Source organism: Rhododendron vialii, chromosome 5a, assembly GCF_030253575.1.
Source record: "Rhododendron vialii isolate Sample 1 chromosome 5a, ASM3025357v1".
In the NCBI taxonomy this organism is placed as follows: Eukaryota; Viridiplantae; Streptophyta; class Magnoliopsida; order Ericales; family Ericaceae; genus Rhododendron; species Rhododendron vialii.
In genome coordinates, this window is record NC_080561.1 from 66,363 (window position 1) to 92,280 (window position 25,918).

The 25,918-nt window shown below is 39.1% G+C and overlaps 1 protein-coding gene and 1 non-coding gene across 6 annotated transcripts in view; both read left to right on the plus strand.

The window, feature by feature from the left end:
• The window catches only part of LOC131327013 (brefeldin A-inhibited guanine nucleotide-exchange protein 5), a 37,924-nt gene extending 12,776 nt beyond the window's left edge, over positions 1-25,148 (plus strand). For 4 of the 5 annotated variants that reach the window (XM_058359957.1, XM_058359961.1, XM_058359960.1 and 1 more), the window contains 14 exons: positions 1,040-1,666; positions 1,891-2,308; positions 4,684-4,923; positions 5,009-5,132; positions 5,335-5,483; positions 9,385-9,741; positions 18,801-18,967; positions 19,796-20,097; positions 20,223-20,401; positions 21,060-21,173; positions 21,557-21,693; positions 22,089-22,422; positions 23,380-23,475; positions 24,674-25,148. In XM_058359957.1, coding sequence (XP_058215940.1) covers positions 1,040-1,666; positions 1,891-2,308; positions 4,684-4,923; positions 5,009-5,132; positions 5,335-5,483; positions 9,385-9,741; positions 18,801-18,967; positions 19,796-20,097; positions 20,223-20,401; positions 21,060-21,173; positions 21,557-21,693; positions 22,089-22,422; positions 23,380-23,475; positions 24,674-24,757 — 3,328 coding nt within the window. In that variant the 3' untranslated portion in view covers positions 24,758-25,148. The remainder of the gene's footprint in view (positions 1-1,039; positions 1,667-1,890; positions 2,309-4,683; positions 4,924-5,008; positions 5,133-5,334; positions 5,484-9,384; positions 9,742-18,800; positions 18,968-19,795; positions 20,098-20,222; positions 20,402-21,059; positions 21,174-21,556; positions 21,694-22,088; positions 22,423-23,379; positions 23,476-24,673) is intronic. The other variant, XM_058359959.1, reaches the window with a different exon arrangement.
• LOC131328143 (small nucleolar RNA snoR100) lies at positions 4,248-4,354 on the plus strand. Its single transcript, XR_009200422.1, has one exon. It is a non-coding gene; the product is annotated as a small nucleolar RNA snoR100 (small nucleolar RNA).
• Positions 25,149-25,918: the final 770 nt, after the last annotated feature.

Below are 25,918 nucleotides of genomic sequence, written 5' to 3' on the forward strand. Positions count from 1 at the left end.
GCCATTAAGTTCGGCCTACTACAAGGCTCGGCCTACTACAAGGCTCGGCCTACTACACGATCCAACGGCATAAATTAAGAAATCTTATGCGTCTGAAAACAGATGAAAGTAAGTGGACAGCTTTTGGTATTTCATGAACTCTTGTGACTTGTTGTCTACTGCTACCATTGAAAGTGAAGTTACTCCTGCAGTTGGACTTGTCTTTCCACGTTGAACAATGTCAATAGTAATACAAGTGAACCGCTTTTCACGTTGAACAATGTCAATAGTAATACAAGTGAACCGCTTGTAGGGTGCATTTTTTAGTGTGTAGTGAAGTGTATAGATGCCCCATCCTAATTTTCATTTGCTTGTGTACTTAAATTCTTTATTGTTGGCAAGATTAGACTCGTCACCAACTTTGGAAGTAAAAGGAGTTATTAAGTAAAATTATAGCTTACTTTAAAGGAAGATGGAAGACGGGAAGAGAAAATACAGTAATGAAAAGGAGAGAAGATAATTATGTAGATCCCAAAAGGCAAAAGGACTAATAAAGATTGACACCTACTTGAATTTAAATCATGGATAAGTGTAGTGACTTTGGGAAGGTGGCAAGTATATTAGCTATGAAGTGTTTTTTCTTCATATGCTTTGTTTTCCCGTCAGTGGGTAAGGACTTCTGATTTTTGATACTAAGTTGTAAGATCTTGCTTATTTTGATTTTTAAGTGCACTTCTATAGTTCGCTTGGAACTCTGGCTGCTTCTTTTTTTTTTAGTCAAGATCTACCAATGCAGTTTGACCAAGTAATTTATGTTACGAGATGCACTCGCAGTGCCAATATATGCTCTGATAATTCAAGGATAATAAAGTTTTGATATTCATTGACATTATTTATTGCGGGGAAAAGGGAACCTTTTGGAATCAGGTCTTATCCCATTGCATGCTTGTGTAGATAAATTTTACTTTTACCCCAAATGGTACTTACCTAAGAACCCATGATAAACCCATTCTTGTTGCCAGCTAGTAATTTAATATAAACTTTGTTTTACCGCTTGCAGTTACTGTGCAGATAATCCAGGACTTTTTAAGAATGCAGATACCGCATATGTCCTTGCATATGCAGTTATAATGTTGAATACCGATGCACATAATCCAATGGTATGGCCTAAAATGTCCAAGGCTGATTTTATACGCATGAATGCCACGAATGATGCTGAAGAGTGTGCTCCAACGGAACTTCTGGAGGATATCTATGATTCCATCGTTAAAGAAGAGATAAAAATGAAAGATGACTTGGTTACTCTTGGAAAAAGTAGTAGACAGAAGCCAGAAGCAGAAGAGAGAGGTCGCCTTGTTAACATTCTTAATCTGGCTCTACCGAGGAGGAATTCAGCAATGGACACAAAGTCTGAAAGCGAAGCTATAATTAAACAAACCCAGGCTATTTTTCGCAGTCAAGGAATGAAGAGAGGAGTCTTTCATACTTCATATCAGATTGAACTTGTACGGCCCATGGTTGAAGCTGTAGGATGGCCTTTGCTCGCTACTTTTTCTGTTACTATGGAGGAAGGAGACAATAAGCCAAGGGTTGTTCTCTGTATGGAAGGATTTAGAGCAGGAATACACATCACTCACGTTCTCGGAATGGATACCATGCGCTATGCTTTTTTAACATCTCTAGTTAGGTAAATTTCCTTTCTTTAAATTACTGTATAACTTTTCCTTATGTTTTGTTGTTGATATTTGTATTACATTTCTTTTGTGCTTGTAGATGTTAAGTGTTTTTCTGGTTTTTCTTGTTTGGAAAGTATACCAAACTCATGGGAACAAGGTGTTCATTGCTTCTTTTTCTACCTAAATGTGATACCACCTGTGACATTCACTTGGGCTGTTGGTTTTTTCATCTCAGATTTAATTTCCTGCACGCACCAAAGGACATGCGTAGTAAAAATGTGGAAGCATTGAGGACTCTACTTGCTTTGTGTGACTCTGAGACGGATGCCCTTCAAGACACATGGAATGCAGTTCTGGAGTGCATTTCTCGACTTGAATACATCATGTCAACTCCCGCTATTACCGGAACTGTCATGCAAGGATCAAATCAAATCTCCAGGGATGCTATACTTCAATCTCTGAGAGAGTTGGCCGGGAAACCAGCAGAACAAGTGTTTGTGAATAGTATTAAATTGCCCAGTGAATCGGTAGTGGAGTTTTTCACTGCTTTGTGTAATGTGTCAGCTGAAGAACTGAAACAGTCTCCAGCTCGTGTTTTTAGCTTACAAAAGCTTGTTGAGATCAGCTATTACAATATGGCTCGTATACGCTTGGTAATTTTCTTACCGTCAAACATTTAGTTAGTTGTGCACATAATATTACCTGGATTGTAGCTTTGCGCAGTGTTAATTTTCCACTAAATTAGGCATCTAATTGTTGGACTGTAGCTTTCCCGTGTTGTACGGTGGGGTTGATTTTGCAGAACTATAAAAAAGTTATCTGGAGTAGCATATGAATGTATTTCTCATGTGTTCTTGAGGCATAAAAAAGGGATTTTTGAATTATAAAAACGGTTTGCCTAGGTTTCCAACATTCATTATGTGCAAAGGCAGCAAAACTATTAGTCAAGGTTTGTAGTCCGTACAATTATGGAACTGATATTTTAGTGTGAAAAGCTGATTACCGATGTGTCTTTTGTTTGCTAATAGGCACACTTTTTTCCTTTCTATCAATTTTCTGTCCATTTCCTTTATTTTGAAACATGGTAATGAGGTGTTTGTGCCTCTTACAGTGGCTTAATTATCCATAGGGAAGTTCTGTTACCCAATCTCATGCACACTTGGTTCCAGGGATAAATTCACTGGGTTGAGCCTTACGTGGATTCGAGCTTGAGACTTTGGTTCCTGGGGCATGTCCTTACCATCTACTTCTCCTTCTTGTTAATAATTTCAAAAGTAAACAAGTATCCCCAAGCAGCTCAACCCCACCCCAAAAAACACGTAAAAAATAAAAGACTGAAGGAGGGGAAAAAGACTAAAGACATTAATAAAAAGTAAACAAACTGGTACTGTTGATTATGTGATTCTTCAGTTTGCTTTTTTGTATGCCACTATTTGTGCATCTATGTTGCGTTTAATTTTAGACATAACACGGTTATACGAAATAGTTGCCTTCCAGTACCTAAAGCTTTTGCAAATTGTTGCTTCTTAAATAATTGCTATTGTTTTAAACCAGCCAATTAGGTGCAGGTCGGCCAGTTCGAATCTGGTTTTGAGACCCCGGGTACTTGGTGACTGTTGAATCACCACCGAACGGGCTGCTTGGCCCTTCAAAATGGTGCGAATCAGAATTATTTTATGATTCGGTGGTGAATCTGTTGAGTCTATATTATTAACGCAATGGGTTTTTAATGTTAAAGATGGGTTGTAGATGCCCTTGTACCTTCTTCACTGGCAGAAACAAGAGGAGTTGTTAGTACTTGGTCTAGTCCCTTAGTATTCTTACCGGAAACGCTGGGGTACGGGCCTCCATTCTTGCAGCTGGCCCACTCCAGAGGGGCAGGTCAAATCATTTCTACGGCCAGCCAACTTTGATTTAGACTGAAGCATAGAGATAGAGTTTACAAGAGCGCTAAGAGAAATTGCTACCTTGTCACTGTGGGATCCCAAGAGAGGTGCTAAAATCAAATGGCAGCCCCTTTGTTCAAATGCAAAGGACTAAAGGGAAGCAAAACTGAATAAAAGATGTGGGAGAAGCACTTGTTGCTTCCTTCCAGCTCTATGTTTAGAAATAAACTTAATGCTTTCCTGACCTCACAAAATATATCCATATCCATGCAAGTGCTAATATTTGTTAGTATACTTCCATTGTGTAAAAAATATGCTTCTACATGTGAAGAAAGCGTTAAGACGTGGCAAATTAAACTCAAGAGAGTTGAAACATGCGTGTCATTGAGTTTAAATGTGGCGTTGATGATTTCAGAAATTGCCTAGTGTGATATCCACTTTTGCATACTTATCGCAGAATACTCCCACTATTGTTAGACTGGCACTATTACCAAAACACGCTGTCACTATATAAAACTATTGTTAGTTCTTCATCTTAGACCAAAATTTTCCCTGGTGAGAGAAAATAATCCAACACTTTTGCATCAACAAGCAAACGTTTGAAGAAAAATGTCAGTGCATGGCTATATTTGGCCAGATTTTTGTTTGAGTTTATTTATGTGTTTAGACATTGTTTATTATTGTGCATACCGATGCTCTGGACTATCAATGAAGGAAGCATGATATGTGCACATAAATTGAATTGGGTCTCTAGGCCTGCCCTTTTTGATGCCATTCGGCTTTGATTTGAGGGTATGATTCCGCAGCAAAACAGGTATAGGGGGGGGCCATTGTTTCAGTGGTATTTTGAGAGCAGGCACTTTGAGCATATTGCCAAAGGTTAGGCCTGCCTCCAATCCTCCCCCACCCATACCCCCAATGATTGGGGACTACATGGGTTCTATTGTTGTTGTTTAGACATTGTTTATTGGAGTGATGAAATCCTGTAAATGATCTCTGTGAAAGTTCCCTTTGTTTATGACATTAGCTATCTCTCATGCGTCTCATTAAGTGACAACATGTATGATGTGCTTGTGCAGTAACGTCAGACTTGTCTACAATCTTGAAGTTTCTTTCGACCAATAACTTAATACTCTTTCCAGGTATGGGCAAGAATATGGTGTGTCCTGGCGAATCATTTTATTTCTGCTGGCAGTCATCATGATGAGAAAATTGCTATGTATGCTATTGATTCTCTGCGACAACTTGGTATTAAGTACTTGGAGCGTGCTGAACTTGCCAATTTCACATTTCAAAATGACATCCTAAAACCATTTGTCATTCTTATGCGGAGCAGTCGCAGTGAAACCGTACGGAGACTGATTGTTGATTGCATTGTTCAAGTATGTCTCGGGATCAGATATGCTGGTAGTCAATTGTCAAATTGATTAGATGTTTGCGAAATCATGTGTGCTGTTGTAATTTCAGATGATAAAATCTAAAGTTGGAAGCATAAAGTCAGGCTGGCGAAGTGTTTTTATGATTTTTACAGCCGCTGCAGATGATGGCTTGGAACCAATTGTGGAGAGCGCATTTGAAAATGTTGAACAGGGTGAGAACCAAGCTTTCTTCGTTAACTTCGTCCTTCTTGAGAGTTTCTAGCTATTGTTTAAGAGTTATTTTGGTAGGCAAGTCATGGAGACTTGAAAATGAGTATCTTTAATAGGAGGGTGAGACCTTAATCTTTTTATGAATTTGGTGTTTTCCTTCCTCTCGTCACTTCAACAACTACTAACAGCCAAAAAACTATGCAGTTATCTTGGAACATTTTGATCAGGTCGTTGGGGACTGCTTTATGGATTGTGTCAATTGTCTTATTGGGTTTGCCAACAATAAAAGTTCCCACCGGATAAGCCTGAAGGCTATTGCTCTCCTGCGCATATGCGAGGATCGGCTCGCAGAGGTACTCGTTCCCGTGTGAAATTTTAGTTTTCCATTTGGAAAAATCATTTGCTCTAGATGACATTTTGGTTTGCTAGCTATTTCTCATTATTGATGCGCAAGGATGATAAATGTAATCATGTTGCCTCAACCAAAGTAGGGCGACTTCTGAATGTCAAAGTAAACAAGACAGAACTTGCTCAACCCAATTTTTCTGTCTAGAACTGCATAAATTAAGGCGCAGTGAAGTTTGACAGCTAACAGTTCCCTAGATTTTGACTTTCTAACTTTGATTAATCATTCATCAAAAATAGGGTTCATGAAATCTACTTGAACAATGGATGGGTTTTGGATGTGTTTCTGAAGTGAATTTTGATGAATACTTTCCTATCTCAAAAGAAAAAGTTCTGAGCTGCACGCATATAAGAGTGTGTGCACCTTATCATACACATGCTGCTGTGTTAGGGGAGTAGCATACATATGTTAAGTTCAAAGGAAGTGGGTGAAAGTGAGAAAAGTCAGTGAAGATGGAAACCATTTTGAGAACGCAAGGGAGCTCTGTCATGTGTCCTTTGGGTTGTGACACAGTCACGCAAGGGGGTTGTATAGGAAGGGATACACAAGAACAACTCAAAAGCAAACACTGTAGAGAAAGCTCTATGTTTTTTCTTATTAATCAATACCCTACCAAGTTATCTGAAGGCTTTTTACCTGGTATAAGATACCCTAAACACTAGGAAACAACAAAGGAGAGACAATTGCTCCCCGATCAAGCCTGTATAAAGTGACTATGCTTGGCCTAAACCAGGACTTGTAACTCTGGTTGAATGTCCCGCCGGTTGCTCGATAGCTCCAGTCAGTTGTCGATAGGTAGTCAGTTGCATATAGCTCGCGAAGTCCGAGGTCGATCAACAGGGAATGGTTTTCTTGGAGAGAATAGCTTTTACGGGTTTTTAGCTTTTGGTGCCAAACCTTTATGGTGATAGATTTGATTTCCTGAACGATTTCCTAACTTAAGCTAAAGCTACTGATGCAGTAGACTTTAGGGTATGACGGTATGTAGGTCATTTGTGTCCTGAGTGCTAGTGGATTTATACATTGGTGTCTAGAGTCCTCATTAGGTAGTTTTTATCATTTTGTAGAAAGAATTATCAAGAGCTTAGACTCTTTTTGTATTTCTTTTGGGAGTTTCTCTCTCTAGATTATCTATGGAATATTTGGTTTGCACCAGCTATGATTTGCAAGTATTTGACAAAAAGGCACAGGCCAGGGGTTTACATCATCCGTAGCCTAGGTTAATCCAATATTCTCACGGACTACACAATTGAGATAGTAGCTCACCAAGTTCTCAATTGGAAGGTTACAATGAAAATCAGTTTCTTACTTAGCGGTGCTTCTTGGTATGATCAAAGTTTGTTTTGAAGTTTATCAAACCCTTAAAGTGACATCGATAAAAGTATTATGTGTGCCAAGGTGATTGTCTATACCTAATCAAAGACTTAGCAATTTTAGTTAAGAATAAAAAAGGTATGAACTTGGATCATACACAAACAAGCAATGAAATCCGGGTGTAAGAATCATTGGATCACCTGGCCCATAGGATGATATTCATCCTAGGACCAAGCCTAAATGACTACCCCTTCCATTGAAAAACAACTTGTCAAGGAAAGATACAGAACTACTCTAAACATTAAAGCAATTTACACAAACTAATAAAGATCGGTAATACACCTTCAATCTCTAAGGCCCACAATGAGTCTTAACTAATCTCCGGTCAAAAGATTACTTTTTAAGATTGGGAAAATTTATTTTATATCCCTTCGATTTTAAGCGAAAGTGCACTCTGGTCCTTAATGTCTCAATTTGGACAAACTTAACCTTGCATTTTGGAATTTGTTTCAATGTCAACCCTCCATTGCCTTCCGTTTATTTTTTAGCAGAAAAGGCACATTTCCCCATCACGTGATCAATTGGGGCATATTTGGCCATTCCCCTCTTCCCTCAAAACCCCCATCTCTCTCTCCTCCCCTCACCCACCCTTTCCTCCCTCCTATCCCTCTCCCTCTTCCTCTTCATCCCTCCTCCTCACTTCCCTCCTCTCCTTCCTCTCCACCTCTTATAAACCCGATTGTTTCTATTCTCTGTTTTGTTTAGCCAATCCAACTCCCTCCCTTGTACAAAACCCTGACTGATTCTTCTCTCTATTTTCTTCTTCTTCGACCAGTTTTTTTTTTTTTTAATTTTTTGATCAGGTTATTCTTCTCAGATCGAGAAAAAGATAAACATGGACGACTATTTCAGAAACAGAGCAAATCCACCTTGCGATTCACAAGGGCCTATTTACAGTCCAACAGCAACATCAACAACCCATCCCATGTACGGACCATCCTCCCTCTACCCGAGGGTCCCTCAACCGAGCCGCCGTCCGTTGAGGGGAGGGGAGGAGAGAAAGACTGGGGTGGTGAGGGAAGAGGGAAATGGCCAAATATGCCCCTGAAAAGTGATCACGTGATGGGCACATATGCCTTTTCCGTTCAAAAAATAAACGGAAGGCAACAGAGGGTTGACATTGAAACCAATTCCAAAATGCAAGGTTGAGTTTGTCTAGATTGAAATATGAAAATTTGAAGTTTTGCTTAAAGTCGAAGGGATATAACGTAAATTATCCCTTTAAGATTTTATCAATTAAAGAACATGATTCATAAGCTGAACTTGTGTTAAACGATGTAACTAACAAGTTTTGTAAAGGTAATTACAACAAAAGATGATTAACTTACACAGAAATGGAAGATCAAAGCTATGGAAAACTTAGATTTAAGCTAGGAGGGAGGTAGAGAGAGAAAGTAACCAGCTGAATCCCTTCAAAAAATCTCCCAAGGGGTGGTTAGTGGTCCAAAATATCTAGGCAAAACCCTAGAGAATTAGTCAAGTCTGGCATTCTAAACAGGTTCTACTGGTGGAGCAGTTTTGCCTCTACCGGTACAAGGAGCTACTGGAATTTCTGGTGGAATTTGGTTCTACTAGTAGACACAAAATGGCTTACCAGTAAAAGGTGAGTTTTTTCCAGATTTCTGCATTCGGTCCACTTTGGCCTTCGGTCCTTCCTTGAATCCTTCAACTCTTCTCTACATAACTTTTTGAGCTCGGGCAAGGGTCACCACGAAGTCTCGGGACCTTGGGGGTACTACTGGGAGCTTACGAACGCTCTCGGATATGCCTTTAACCTCAGATTACTTGTAAACGACAAAGACTTACATACCTTGGAAGCAATATCATAGGAAATCAATGAATAAACGATTCAAGTATGCCAAAATGAATGTATTAAGCCACTACGATGTACAATATTGTGCGCTCAACAACAAGGTTTACCAAAAAGGAAATATTTGAGGCTGACTCTTAACCTCAAAACAAGAAAGACTAATAAGAATACTAGAAAAAAACCTAGACTGAAATGGGATTATATAGACCAGGGATTTCACAAAATGAATACTTTCTAAAACACGAAATCCCTAAATCGGACTAGAGAATATAATAAGCTAAATTGCATGTTTTTCTTGATTTGATTACATTTTTGTATTGCAGTTCTGTCCGTCAATGGTACTAAAGAATAGAAGTGTTATAATGAGAATAATTGGGGGGGGGGAGGGGTTTCGGTTGAGAGAGAGAGGGGTGGGGCCTGTTTATTCATCAAAGCAATATTTGTCAGTGATATGCTTACGTTATATAGTCTGTTCTATAAACTCACTATTTACATAGGTTTTATGGGTGTTCTCCTTTGTCTATAGTGTTGCATTTGTATGAGCAAAATAGTTAGGGAAATGGATAAATAGTTTCATAGGGTGCCACTTACAGAGGCTTGAATCAACTTCTTAGTATAATTTAGCTCAATATGTTTCGTGTTGAAAGAAACTTGTTATTTTCAGGGCCTTGTACCAGGTGGTGCTTTGAAGCCTATTGACATCAATGTGGATACAACTTATGATGTGACTGAGCATTATTGGTTCCCAATGCTGGCTGGTTTATCTGACCTGACCTCTGATCCAAGACCAGAGGTCAGAAATTGTGCACTGGAGGTCTTGTTCGACTTGTTGAATGAAAGAGGTAGCAAGTTCTCATCATCCTTTTGGCAGAGCATTTTCCAGCGTGTTCTGTTTCCCATTTTTGATCACGTGAGGCATGCTGGAAAAGAGAGATTAATCTCTTCTGGAGATGATTGGCTTCGTGAAACTAGCATTCATTCGCTCCAGCTGTTGTGTAACCTTTTCAACACTTTTTACAAGGTACACATGGTGATCTCTCCTAAATTTTTATTTATTTATTTATCTGGGCTCTCTCCTAAAGTTTAGGAGTTATTTTTCGCTCAATGGCATGCATTCCAACATCTTCAATTCAAGAGTCCGAGGAGTGAAATTAATATGGGGCAAAACATCGTCGCTATTGTGATGGCTTTGTAACATGCACTCATACATCCTGCTAAGTGTGAACTAATCCTTACTGTATTTGATAAGAAGCACTGACACTTCCTGGAAGGTGTACTGTCTCCAACAAATGGAAGGAGGTGCAGTGTCCACTGGACATGGACACTTGTCGGGCACTCCTCAGCATGTCATATACGCTTCCAAACCTATTCAACAAATTATTTTTTATTTTTGAAATTTTAAGGAAGTGTTCTTTGGAAAACTTGAGATTTAGTGATTTAATCACACCAGTATATACTTATATTATCTTAAATTCTTAATCTCCTCCTTATGATTTTATTAAGTTTTAGGTATTTTAAAACCTGAATCTTCCAATTGGCTCATAAATAGAGATCTCCAAAACAGATATTAGCATTTGCTTTACATTTCTCATTTATATATTGAATTTGGAAAATGGTTTCTTAATGTTTTGGGAGTAAAGAGATAGAAATGTATTTGTAAGATGAAAAAAAAATGATAAAACTACTTAGTTCCATGTGCATAGTTATCAGATATTGTCCTTGCCGTGTTGTTCTTACTTTACATCCTTAATTATTTGCTAGAACATTCTAGCTTCCTCACTACAACTTGCAGAATTTTCTATGCTTTCTTTTGGTAACTGCCATATTCTATGTAATATGTGCGTCATTGTCGGGTTCTTCTAATTCCAGTGTCTGAGGCCACTAGGATATGTCAGATGGTCATATTTTGCAGCTTATGACTGTTTATTGTTAGTGTACCACAGTGTATGCATTCTTTTGTAGGTCATTTGATGCATAATATGAGTTGTGTATTGTTATCTAGTCAACTTTACTAGACATGCATGCTGGAAGCATGATAAATTGGGCTTTCTGACTTAACTATTTATCCTCACCCAATATTCTTGAGTCCAAAGCAGGTATTTCGCATGTTTTAGAGGTAGAAACCTAAGTTACGTAACTCTTTTGGTGCTGTTGCAGAAACAGATCTTATAGTCAACTCCTTTCTTCCTTAGAGCCCGATTCCCTCCTTCATGGAAAAGAATCATGAATTTTACACAACACAAGAGAAACTGTCAAAGCCTATGTGGTTTTCAAATGGATTGTCGTGGATGGGCACGGTCTTCTTGGATACAATTCCTGTATACAATCATGTAACTGTTAAATCAGTATAGTAATTGAATAGTATTTTTACGTGGTTGTATCACACCATATAGGCCGCTTTACATTTATAATTCCAAACACATTCAAAAACTGACCTTTAATGTTATAACTTATAAGTGTAAACATCCAATGCATGTTTGCAAGCAAGGCGGTCAATCTCATACCATACCTGTGCCAGCAAATACAGTCCAAGATGTGCCATTTGGACAGAAAACTGCTGCAACTACCATTTGATTTTGTTTTGCTCACATCCAGCCATACCCTGAATGAGTTATTCGATACATAAACGTTGCATCATCTGAAATTTTTTTGCTCTTTCCTACTCTTCTGTCTTGGAATCAAGAGTCCGACTTTCCTATAAAAGCTCTGTTCTTTTTATCTGTGTACTTACAGCCTACCATACCTGGTCTGTCTCTTTTGTTTATCTTGAATGTGGAAAAAAACAACTACCTTTTATTCTTTCTTTTCCCTTGAACAAAGAAACCACTACATTTTTCTTCTAGATTGTACAGCAAGGATGAGAGAGCATTTATAAACTTGCTGAGTTAAGAGAAACAGAAAACAAGACATTTTACTCTAGCCAAGTGTATAAAAAGTGAAAAAATCAAGGGTGTTGGTGGGGGGTGAGGATATTAAGGAGAGGTGGACATCTTACTTTAAAAAATTGTTTCTTCTAAAACACCTAGAAAGCTTAGGAGGAGAGGAAGGTGATAATTTTTTGGAGATTTGAGAATGCTATCATATACGAAGGAAGTTTGAGGTGGAAGGCGCACCGACGAGAACAAAAATCGGCTAAGGTATTTTGATCGGATGGTATCCCTGTTGAGGTATGGAAATTCATAGGTGAGGTGGGGTGCCTTGGTTAATTAAGTTATTTAATACAAGGATAATACCTCAATAGTGGAGGAAGAGCAATTCAATGCTTGATTTATAACATAATAATAGATCCAAAGGTGCAACAAATTCAGAGGTATTATGTAAATGAGTCATACATTGAAGTAATGGGAGAGCATTATGGAGCATCTTTTAGGAATGGTTACAACAATGTCAGAGGATGAGTTTGGGTGTATCTTGAGTAGTATGTGTACGCTTTGGGGAAAAAGGAGAACCCAAATTAGGTTTCTCTCTCACACTTTGTATTTATATGGACAAGAGTAAGAGTAAAAGTACAAATATACCCCTAAGTAACAAATACATAACAAAGTGAACCCTAACTTAACACTCCCCCTCAAGTTGGTGAAAAGATATCTATCAAGCCCAACTTGAACACAATGGGGTGAAAGATCTTACTACTAAGCCCCTTAGTAAATATATCTGGTCCTCAGACCTTACAAACGACATACATATCAAACCCTTGCTCAGCTTCCCTTGTAAGAAATGCCGATCAATTTCTATATGCTTCGTTCTATCATGCTATATAGGATTATGAGCAATATTTATAGCTGCTTTGTTATCACAATAAAGCTTCGTAGGACCACCATCAAAGATCCCCAAATCCTTAAACAAGGATTGGAGCCACAAAAGCCCACACACGCCATGAGCCATAGCCCTATATTCAGTTTCTGCACTTGATCTAGTTACCACTGACTGCTTCTTATTTTGCCAAGTAACCAAATTTCCACCAGAAAAGGTGCAATATCCAGAAGTAGAGCGCCTATCATCCACTGAACCAGCCCAGTCTACATCAGTAAAGGCTTCCAACCTCAGGTGACCATGATTGGAGAACAAAATTCCTTTACCTGGAGCTAACCAAAAAGTATAGACCACCATGAGCTTTACTACTGCCAATCATTCTCCCCGTATCCAGCTCCTGAAAGACGCAATGTGTAGAAAAAAATGTCACGGAGCAAATAAATGAGTGGGTAAGACTACTAACAGAGAGAAGATTAATAGAAAATTTTGGAACATGGAAAACTGAAGAGAGAAATGATTGGAGAATAGCGGAAGGAACATTTCCTTGAAATAGCAGATAGGGAACCATCAAGGGAACCATCGATACTTTGACCTTATCCTTACCGGAACATGTAGAGTATAAGTCAAAAAAGGATGAAAATCCTATCATATGATCAGTGGCACCAGAATCGATTATCCGAGGAAGAGAGGAAGAAGCAATAAATGCACTGGCTGGGATACCTGTGTGAGCAAAGCACGAGGATATAGTAGAAGTAGTGGAAGATGGAGTGTCAAGCCTAGCCATTAGGCGCCTAAGAGTTTGTAACTCCCTCTGAGGAAGAGTACCACTATGGAAAGCATTAGGCACGGGAGCTTGCAAACAAGCACCAATAGGGCCAGGCAACATGTCAATAGTAGACTCCGAAACATGTGCATAAGAACCCACAGGACCACCCCCTCGACCACTTCCTCGTCCACGAGAGGGACGACCATGTAACTTCTAACAAAATTCTCTTGTATGCCTGGTTTTGTTGCAATAGTCACACCGGAGCAATTCCTTATCAACAAAGCCACTTTTATCACCAAGCTGACCTTGGGTAGACTTACCATCCCGTGGAGGGGGAATGGCAACTAAGGCAGAGTGATCCGGAATTGGAGAATGGACCATCGCACTCCATCTACTCTCCTCATGTTGAACACATGCAAAGGCCTTTCCTAGAGTAGGAAACGGAATCCGACCTAGCACTTGCACTCGAATCGGATCATATTCTACATCAAGACCAGCAAGAAAATCATAACTGTGCTCTTTCTTCACCATCTGGTGAAATGTAGTGGCATCAGAAGTGCAAATAGCTTGAAAAGCCCGATAGTAATCAAGTTCCTGCCATACTCCACGAAATTCACCATAATACTCAGCGAGAGATCAATTATGTTGATCCAATCTACGAAGTTTCTTTCTCAACTCAAAAGCCTAAGCATCATTACCTTTCTAGGAATAGGTTTGTGCTACAACAAGCCAAATCGTATAAGGTGCGCCTAGAAGCAAAAAGGTTTGGCGAATAGTAGGAATCATATAGTTAAATAGCCAAGTCATGGCTAAAGCATTTTGCCACGTCCATGTCTCAAATTCTAGTCCAGCAGTTGTTGGTTTTGAAATAGGGCCTGTGATGAATTTCAACAAGTCACAGGCAGTGATAGCCAAAGTAAAAGTGTGTGACCAAAATAAATAGTTGAAACCCTCCAACTTAATGTGGCAAATATTCAGAGGAGAGTTGTCTAGAGTCCCAACATGACTCAACTCATTCTTGGCACTAGCGGAAGCAATTTTGGGATCCTCCGACGTAGCAACGGAGGAACAACAACCCAAAACAGATAATACCCAGTAAACCCAACACTAACCAACAACAACCCACACTAAACAGATGTAACCCAGTCAAAAATCAAAATTAACCCTAAGAGCAGAGATTCGAGTGCCCAAACACAGGTTAAAGACTTACCACTGTGGTGATTGCCGAAATAGTGATGAAACAGAAAACGAGCTCTGGAAAAGCAACGAAATGGCTGGAATCGAGCAGGAGAGGCTGGGTCGTGTCTAAATCAGCAAAACGAGCCCTTTCGAGTACTGAAACGAGAACTTTCGAGGGCTCAAAAAGCTGGAAAAGGTATGGGTCAGTAACAACGGTGGCTAACAAAGCTGACGGAGAACTCCTCGGAGTTAGAAGAGGCTGACGGAGTACTCATCGGCGTCAGCCACTCCCGTCGGTGATGGATCAAGGTGGGTGGATGTCTGGATGATCGACGAGAGTTGACAAGGTGGGTCACCAGGTTTAACGTTGTACTCTGATACCATGTACGCTTTGGGGAAAAAGGAGAACCCAAATTGGGTCTCTCTTACACTTTGTATTTATATGGACAAAAGTAAAAGTACAAATATACCCCTAAGTAACAAATACATAACAAAGTGAACCCTAACTTAACAGTATGGGTGCATTCTGGTTTGGTCATCTATGGAAGCAATCCATTGGTTTCCGTAGGCTTTGTAAAAAAAGACCAATAAAAAAAATAGAGAGAAGAATAGAGATCCTCATATGGTTTCCATAGGCTTGGTAAAGGCTTAAAATAAGCTGCCCGAAGACATGATTAATTTTGTTGGTCAGAAAAAGGATTAACGAAAGGGTACATTGATGGGATAAAAGACGTATGAGTTAGATCACCTGTTGGAGAAACAAGTGAATTTCCACTAATAGTAGGGGTGCACCAATGGTCAACTTTGAGTCGTTACCTTTATACCTTAGTTAAGGATGAATTGACTAGACATTCTGGATGAGATTTCTTGGTGTACGTTGTTTGTTGATGAGATTGTCTACGAAAGGAGTGAATGCTCAATTAGAAATTTGGATGGCCACATTGGAGTCAAAATGCTTTAAAATAATTACAAATAGACTCGATATGGAATTGAAATTTAGAAGTATACAAAATTGGAAGGTAAATATATAGAACAGCTATAAGGCCAGTATTAACGCTGGGTAGTTAAGAGAGGAGACATAAGATGAGCGTATCTGAGTAAAGGTGGATGTACGATAAGACTATGAGAGATAGCAAACCAAACCAAACCAAACCGAGCCTTATGTCTCAATCACTTGGGGTCAGCTACATGAATTCTTTTCCTCCATTGAGCTCTGTCAAGGGCCATTTGTTCACACAAACCCATTATACTCATATCTTTGCGCACAATAGCATCTAATGTCAATTTACGTCCCCCCCCCCCCTTGTAGCATTGCTACCTAAAGCTATCTTATCCGCTCTCTTAACTACTGCATCTCCTGGTCTACGATAGACATGCCCAAACCACCTTAGCCTATTTTTCCTCAACTTCTCCTCTATAGGTGCTACACCTACCATCTCACGCACTGTTTCATTTCTAATCATGTCTCGTCTAGTCTTACCACACATCCACCTCAACATTCTCATTTCCGCTAAACTCATTTTGCTCACTTGTTGTTTCTTAATTGGCCAACATTCTATCCCGTAAAGCATTGCTGGTCTTATGACAGTTCTATAGAATTTTTCCTTCAATTTTGTGGGTACCCTCTTGTCACATTGTACACCAGTAGCGCTCCTCCACTTGAGCCATCCCACTTGGATCATATGGGTCACATCATCAGCAATCTCTCTATCTCTACTGATAATTGAGCCTAAATACCTAAAATGATCACTCTTTGGTATCTCCAGGTCTTGGATCATCACTCTTTCTTCATGCGCACTACTAGTATTACTAAACTTGCACACTATATGCTCAGTTTTACTTCTACTTATCCGAAAACCCTTTGTCTCTAATGCTTTCCTCCAAATTTCTTGTTTCGTATTAACACCTCTAGCAATTTCATCTACGAGGACTATGTCATCTGCAAACATCATACACCATGGGATATCCTCCTGAAATTGTCTAGTCAATTCATCCATAATTAAGGCAAAGAGGTACGGGTCAAGTCTGACCCTTGATGCAATCCTACAGTGATTGAAAATTCACTTGTTTCCATACTGGTGATCGAATGGTAGTGACGGCACCTTCATACATGTCTCTAATCACTTCAATATACCCTTTGGTCACTCCCTCTCTCTAGAACCCACCATATGCTATCTCTAGGCACCCTATCATAAGCCTTTTCTAAGTCTATGAAAATCATATGGAGATCCTTCTTCTTTGCTCTGTGTTTTTCTACCATTCTCCTTAATAGGTAGATAGCTTCTATGGTTGATCTTCCAGGCATGAACCCAAACTGTTTCTCTGACGCCATAGTCACCATCCTCAAGCAATGCTCATACAGCTTTGAATATCCCTTTTATTCTTATACATAGGTACTAGAGTGCTCCTTCTCCATTCATCGGGCATCTTCCTAATCATAATAATCTTGTTAAACAACTTCGTCAACCAAGTCACCCCAAGGTCACCTAGACTTTTTCGCACTTCAATCGGGATACCATATGGTCCTAAGGCCTTACCCGGTTTCATCCTTTTCAAAGCTTTAACCACTTCAAACTTTTGTATTCTCCGATAAAATTCATATTCTATGTTCTTGCCAGATACATACACTTCCTCCCCACCAAAGCCTCCTTCATGTTTCTCATTTAACAACTTCTCAAAATACGACTTCCATCTATCTCTAATTGCCTCATCTTTCACCAACACCACCGAATCAATACCTTTTATACACTTAACTTGAGAAACGTCTCTAGCTTTCCTTTCACACAGCTTGACAAGTTTATAAATAATTTTTTCTCCATATTTACTATCGAGGCTAACGTAGAAATTCTCATAGGCTTTCAACTTAACATCCCTAACGGTTTTTTTAGTTTCCTTGCTAGCTTGCTTTTAACTCTGAATTTTTTTCTCATTTCGGTCTTTTTGCCACTTTTTAAAGCACTCCTTGGCTTTTACCATGATTTGAACCTCGTTATTCAACCACCATGTTTCCTTAGAAATTGGATCTTTTTCCTTCGACTCCCCAAGAACTTCTTTCGATATTCTTCTAATACCGTTAGTTATGGTATTCCACATATTGTCACTATCTCCTTCCACTCCCCACCGTACTTCTTGAGACATTCTTTCTTTGAATACCTCTAGTTTCTCCCCTCTTAAGCCCCACCATTTAGTCCGTGGACATCTAGTTTCCTTTCTCCTTCTATTATTCCCCTTGAGACAAATATCTAACACCAAAAGTCTATGTTGTGCCACTAGACACTCTCCGGGAATAATCTTACAATCCTTGCTTGATAACCTTACAATCCTTATATGTCAAGCAGTCTGCACCTCGAGCAAGAAAATAGTCGATTTGGGTTCTATTGGCTCCGCTCTTAAAGCTAATTAAATGCTCTTCTCACTTCCTATAGAGAGTATTCCCAACTATAAGGTCAAAAGCTACTGCAAAATCTAAAATCCTCCTACCACCTTTGTTAAGGTCACCAAATCCAAAGTCACCATGCACCTTCCGATACCCTTGTTTATGCACTCCCACATGACCATTGAAATCGCCACCTATAAATAGCTTCTCCCCAAAAGGTATCTCTTGAACCACGTCATCAATTTGCTCCCAGAATTGCTCTTTAATAAGATCATCCAAGCCTACTTGGGGTGTGTAAGCACTAATAATATTAACTATGCTCCCTCCGATCACAAGCTTAACTAAAATAATCCGATCTCCTTTCCTCGTGATTGTAACTACCGAATCTTTTAGGTGTTTATCTATTACGATACCTACCCGTTTCTATGTCTATCCTTACCCGTATAGTACAGCTTATAACCTGTGTCCTCTATCTCCCTAGCTTTCTCCCCTGCCCACTTAGTCTCTTGAGAGATAGCATTTCAGATAAAAATATTCCATGGACTGGTAGGGGCAGCACCAATTGAAAATATACTGACCAAAAAAAAGAAGCTAATGTGGTTATTAAGGATACAAGTGTTATGTCACCGCATATAAAAAAAGGATGGACTTTTCCAATTTCTGGCATCTCAAAACCTTTATTTGAGAAGCATCTTAGGTGAATCTATTATAATTTATAAGTGTCTTATATCACAGATTTATAGTCTATTTATTTTCCTGCAGTGTTCTGCCAGAAAGCCCGTTTTTCTGGTGTCTTTCACTTCTTGAGTTCTGTTGCCAGAATATTGATGGTGTTGTCCAAATGCTAATGGACTGCACCTAAATAAGAGTGTTTTTTTTTCATTTTAAATTATACTTGAAACATTGCTGCCTAAGCTATAATTAATATCTCTAAATCAAGAGTTCACAGTTACTAATTCTTAAATATAACTATGCGGTCGAAATTCTTCCCTTTTTTTGTGTGTAGGAAGTGTGTTTCATGCTGCCTCCACTTTTAAGTTTGCTGTTAGATTGCGCTAAAAAAACAGACCAGACAGTGGCTTCAATATCTTTGGGTGCGTTGGTGCATCTCATAGAAGTTGGAGGACACCAATTCAATGACAGGGACTGGGACACCTTGTTGAAAGGCATAAGGTATGCATCTCCTGTTTGTCTAGTTGTTTTGTCACGCCCTCGATTTTGAACACAAATATTAATAACTTTTCATAAATAAAATCCTTGCAATATCGTACATAACTCCCACAAGAAGTTTCCCCTACTCATTTCACTGAATCATAAACAGTTCAAAACATTACAATTCAGGGACTTCAGCCCAAAGTTGCATAAGGAATAGATCAGTGGAAAAGTTAAGTTTGTTACAGTCCTTTGAAGTCAAAGAAAATGAAAATAAAGTTACACGTACATCTTCCAAAAATATGGTTTACAAAGATGATAAAATAACTCCTTCAAATTAGCTTTCAAAAGAATGTCTGAACATGCAAGCCAAGCACTCCAGCCTCTTGTTTGTACCCGAAAAATGAATGGTTGAGCTAGTGCCCAGTAGGAAAATCTCTAACTAACTCTATATGCATATTGGATGACATATGCCAAGCAATTCACGGATAACAAGGATGTACGGTGACACTTCAATTTAAAAGGGAGCATGTAGCACCACCATCCAAGAGAGAGAGAACCGTGAGTGAGAGAGTGAGAGGAGGAGAGCATAGGAGAGGAGGAAAAAGGGGAAAGTAAATTTCCTTCTCCTGACTTAAGATATTTATAAGGCAAATCGCACACACCCCTCCACCATCCAATACTACACTGAGTCCCACAACTTCTATGCGATTACAGAATCACCCCACAACATATCCCACTTAAATGGGTTCAAACACACATTAAAATTATAAAGTATAAGAAAAAAACTCCGGGTCTCTACATGTTTCATGCAATTGTGATTTAGTATTACTTACAATTTTTGGCCAGGGATGCTTCGTACACAACACAACCGGTCGAGCTGCTCAATGCTTTGGGTTTTGAAAACTCTAAGAACCATAGTGTGTCAAGCAGAGATTTTGAGATCAGTACAAGTGATGTGCCTTCCCTGAAATCTGATGAAAATGAGGCAATAGGTCATCATCAGCGTATGGTCAATGATGTTGGCGACACCTATGCTTTGGCATCCCCAGACATTGGTACGGATGGCATTATAAAAAATCCTATCACACCCATTTTACTGGATCACAATCAAGAAACGGTGCAGGCAATAGATTTGGATGGTTCTGAAGGTTAGTTGTCATAATATCATACGTAGTATAATTATATATCTAAGAAGGTGCAACAGTGCAAGTGCTTATCAATGAATGCATTTATCAAAGAAACCCTTCACTAGGGAAAATGTTCATTCCTATAGGTTTACCTTCACCTTCTGGAAGATATCAGAAACGATCTGAAGCTGGAGGCCTTCAGCGGAATCAAACGATTGGTCAAAGAATCATGGGTAACATGATGGACAACCTCTTTGTCAGAAGTTTTACATCTAAATCAAAGGCCCGGCCGACAGATGTTTCTGTACCATCTTCTCCGGCCAAGGTATTATGCTATTGGATTTACTTGAACTGATTTACGGTATGGTATCAATTGGACTAGTTATTGTTTCTTTTACCCTATGTGAAGGATAAATACTTTCTCGTTAACAGCTTAACATATGTAAATCTTGTGTGCTTTGTAGTCTGCCAATTGTTGGTTTTATTAAACAAAAAAGTAATCAATAGATGGCATACTTGGGGAAAAAGAACATTATACACCCACTTGAGTCCCATGATGACATATTCGATTTCTTTTTGTTTTCAATTTCCCTTGAAAAAGCTTGTCAGTCTCAGGTGAAGTATTCCAGGTGCTAGTAATCTCCTTCAGTTCCCGATTTCAGATGGAATCTCATTTTCTTTTTCTGTTTTTTCATCTGTATTCTCTCTCTCTGGGCGTATCTCATTGATTTGATGAGCTTTCTTTCTTCTTCACTTAAGAGATTTCACTTTGTCTCCTAACATAAAGATGCTATATGTTGGACTCGTGGTGCATTCTAGCCAATCATTTTGGAAGAATATGTGACGTAACTTTTAAGTTGTAACTGGTAGTATTTCTCTCATTGCTTGATTTAAGAAGTATCGCGCCTTATGCCTTTTGAAAGGGATGCATAAGTCACATGGTGTTACTCCTTTCTTATTTTCTTGATTTAATGCCACTCTAGTTTGCTGATGCTGCGGAGCCTGGTTTTAAGGATGAGGAGAGCCTGCCACTGACAACAATCAGGAGTAAATGTATCACTCAATTGCTACTTCTAGGTGCTATTGATAGTATCCAGGTATTGGTCTAATTCTTGGACAATTTGTCTTTTTTGTTTGCTTCCATGAATTTAGTTTTCTATATTCCATTAGCATCCCCCATATCCTGATGCAAGTCACATTGCTACTTCAAAACTGTGTTGGATATCAAACTTAACCAATTTTGCTTACTCAAGGTCTGTCTCTGATGGCAAGATAGTCATAACATTTGAAACATGATTTATTAAGACTTAGGATTCCATTATTGTGAAATTCATTTGAGACATGATTTTGCTTACTCAAGTTCTGTCTCTAATGGACATTTTTTTCTCTGTGTTAAGAGTTTGCTGAGAGAGAGAGAGAGAGATGCTTTCTTTTGTTTTTTGAATGAGAACTGATTGACGTTGATTCTTTTGACATGCAGAAGAAATACTGGAACAAGTTAAAGGCATCACATAAGATCACCATAATGGACATTTTGTTCTCTGTGTTAGAGTTTGCCGCGTCCTATAATTCGTATACAAACCTCAGATTACGGATGCACCACATACCTGCTGAAAGGTAGGCTTCCCTTTTATGGCGTAGAGTTATTTCTTCTGGTACTGCGTTTGTCATCCTTAAAGTACAAGAACCTTCTCTGATACCATCAGGGTTGATAGCCTAGTTGGTCAAGGCTTACTCCCTTTGGGTTTGGGTGAGGTAGGAGGTACCAAGTTTGAGTTGTGCTAGCAGTGCCCCTCTCGAATTTGGTCCTTCTCCTCTGTCCGGCTTTGGCCCTCTAGCCCTTGATGGGGCGGTAGTTGCCATGTCTCTTTGGTCCCTTCCGGGATCCGCCACTGGTCTGGAGCCCCTATGGTCATGCCCAGGGGAGGGTTGCTATGCCCGGTCACCCCCTCCTCCACCCTTTTAAGCTTAGCAGAAAAAGAACCTTCTCTGATAACTTTGTTATTGGACAGGCCACCATTGAATCTTCTTCGTCAGGAATTAGCTGGAACTTGCATTTATATGGAGATCTTACAGAAGACAACTTCAGAAATTGATTCCAAAATAGGGGAACAGCTTGATACCAATGTCGGCCAGGATGCAGGTGTAAGTTCAGTGGAAAATGGTTCAAGCCTCAATGGTGAATCTGTTATGGGGGAGAAACTTGAAACAATAGCGGAAGAGAAGCTAGTGTCCTTTTGTGGACAGGTTCTCAAGGAGGCGTCTGATTTTCAGTCAAGTATGGGGGAGACTACTAATATGAATATTCATCAAGTTCTAGAATTACGCTCTCCCGTCATTGTCAAGGTATTAATCGCTGCTTTGTACCCTCAACGAGTCAATAGTAGGAAACTACTGAAAAGGCTTCTCAATCACACATCTTTAAGATTTTTAAATTATCTTTATGTAATCCTAATGCCAGGGAGAACTATATTAACAATGGAGTGCTTCAAGTTTAGGGACTTTAGAAAGTTCAAGGAAATGATTTGAATACCCGAGTCCAACAGAGACACTACTTCTGATTTAACTGCAAATGAAGTAGTACACTGGGGTTTCTGGTTAGACAAAGTTGCCTAGGAGCCACATTTGTGTTTATTTTTTTTTAGTACTGATCTTTATAAACTCATGTTTCTCAGCTGCATGGTTCTACATGCACTACAGCTGATCTTGTTGTTTTTGTAGAATTTACACTCCACTACATTAGGCTACACTGATATCGCCTGGATCCTTTTTCTACTTATCCAAATCCGTCAATGATATCTATTTCCTCTTTAGGAACCACATCCAAAGAGGCCAAATTTGCCAAATGGATTAAGGTGGTATGGACGTGTCCAACATAGATTGGTAGAGGGTGGCATTAAGGGGAGGGTTAAATCAAAAATGGCTTTAGCGGCGGTATTTCGAAAGGATTTGCATTTGTTGGATATCACTAAATATGATGCCCTCAGCAAAGCTCAATGGGAAAACAAATGCATGTAGCCAAAGCCAATTGATGGACTAAAGGCTCAGTTTTGGTTTGGTTTGGATATTTGACGTTTATGCCCTAGTCCTGTTTGTCTAGATTCTTTGCCTTGCCAGTTTGTATTTGTTCCTTTTCTTTGTACTCCTTACCTCTTTCTTATGGTACTCATATGTTATGCATGTACCTCCATCTTTATATCTATCATCGCCAATTGTTGGAACAGGAGACTTATTTTTGGCCCTGAATGTTGATTTTAGTGAGCTGGAGATTCACAGAGCTCTTTCGTTTTTTCGGCCTTTTAGGTACTTAAAGGCATGTGCTTTATGAACAGCCAGTTATTCCGAAAACACCTGAGACAGTTCTATCCCTCCATTACCAAACTTGTATGCTGTGACCAGGTATCTACGACTTAATTTTGTAGTTGTATATTGGTTTATTCTAGTTATGCGAAATAGCTCTCTTGTTACCAATATCCAGCCTATGCTGTTCGTACTGTTTCCCTCCTTAACATTGTTGGGCTGTTATGATGTAGAAATTGCTGTCCATAAGAGCTGCTATGAGCTGCCATGAAGTCGATATAGCTGTCCATAATTTTTTTATTTCTTTCATATGATAATGTACTGAAAAAGACCTTCCACAACCCTGATGTAAAGGCAGAGATATATGCTTACATTAAATTGTTGGCTGGTATCGATTTGCTACTAAGTGTAGCTGAACCTTGGCAGATTGAACAAAGATTAAATTCTCAAATTCTTTCGATCACTTTCGTTTCATATGCAAGCGGGTTGGGATACCATGACTGCATGACACCATCTGTCCACAAACGGGTTTCATTGTATTCATGTGATACCTGCTAAACCTATAGTTAATTATCTATGGACACTGCAAATAAACAAGAGAATATGCTTGCCATAAACTCCTTTGTGGTTTAACCAATCATGTAACTTATATGCAGTTGTCTCCTAATTTTGTTGAGAAACATTTACAACTACACCAGTGTTCTGAAAATCGGCATAGGCAGTGGTCAGCCACTTCAACTAGGGTCTAGGTGCTGAATTAGGCGGCGGGACGATTGGCTAGGTGACTGCAGGATTCGGCGGCTAGGCAGCATTAATCAGAGAATTTGGCTGCTAGGCGGGATTAATCTGGGGTTGTATACGTAGTTTTGCAAATCTAATGGGTTAAATGTTGTGGTAATATACTATTAGGGTTTTAATGTAGTTTTAATATACAGTAATATATAATTATACGCTATACAGTGTAAATGATTTAATGGGTTAAGTAGTCACTGTTTTTTGTTCCATCTTTTTGTTGTTTTTTGTTCCATCTTTTTGTTGTGAGATTACGTCTATGCAGGCTCTATTTCCTCTGTTTGTATGCTAGTTAATGATTTGTTATATTTGTGTTGTGTGTGTGAGGGTGGAGAAACTAATCTCTAGGCGCTGATTAATCGGCCTAGGCGTTGCCCGGATGTATGACTAGCACCTTGTGACTTTTAGAACATTGAACTGCACACACCTGTTCAAATGGAACTTGCTACTGATACGAACCATACCTTGTATTTCTGCAAATCTGATTTTCTGCATATTGGTGTAGATGGATGTCCGTGGGGCTCTTGGTGATCTTTTCAGCATGCAATTGAGTGCCCTGTTGCCGCAGAAGATTTATGTTGGACCTTGATCAAGCTTTGCTGATGGAAAGGGTGCCAACATTGCTTTAGAAGGCTGACGTTGCTTCTTTCCTCCATATTGCTTTTTTCCTCTTAACATTGATTTATGTGTTCTTGTATAATTCCTTGTTTTTTTGTAGAAAATCGTGTATACCTTGTTGAAACCAAATTTTGAAGGGGCAAGAAAGTCGTGGCTTTGACTTCCTAATAATGTGTCGTGCACTCCCCACTCAAATTGCTGGTTCAAACAATCACAAAACCAATGATTTTTCTGTGATGTGGGAGAGCTATGCATGCAGAACATTATATTCAGATTCGGAGAAATTACAACCTCCCAATTGTAGATGTACAAAACCATTTCAAATATACCAAATTTACCACTTACTGTAAGTGCTAAGAAAACGTCCCACACTCCCGACTGTCTACTTTTTGTAAAACTGTTGGCTACATTTTTTCCAATACTAGCAAAAGAGCACGTGCATTACAGATGATGTTTTTGGTTTTGGTTGTAACTTGTATGTATAATATCATGCCTTCGGCAATGTTTAGATATTACCTGAGGGGGGGGAAAAAAAAAACAGAACAAAAAGTTAGATGTGGGATCTGGGCGGCCAAAAATTCGAATAAAAGTTGAGTCCTTATACTTTTGTTCCCATTTAACTGTGGTCCTTGTGTTGAGATTATTGCATGCTCAAGCCTGCTGGTGCCCGCTACAAAGTTTGCGTTGATTTGTCTGCAATTGGTTAGTAAACAGAACAGGATTGTGTTTCCAGAACATGATGGAAATAAAAAACAATAGCCAAAGTATGTTCCATGTGACATAATTAGGACTTATAATTTCACCATCTACCATAGTGGCATAGTTATGGTTTCTTTTCTATCAACTAAGAAGTTTTTCCAATGTGGAAAACCGCACCGAAATAGGCAAAAGCATCATTAGGCATCCCAACTATATTGTCATCAACACGTAAAGGCATAAGCATCAAGATATGCTTACCATTTCAAAAAAAAATAAAGATACGCTTACGATAGAGTAATTCAATGGTCTCAGAGTATCATGATGCTTCAACATACTCCTTCGCATATCCATGTGGACTCGCACGCTTAAACTTGGGTGTGATAGTGATAAATATTGAAACATCGTGTGTCAGTTCCAGGAGCATCTAATAATA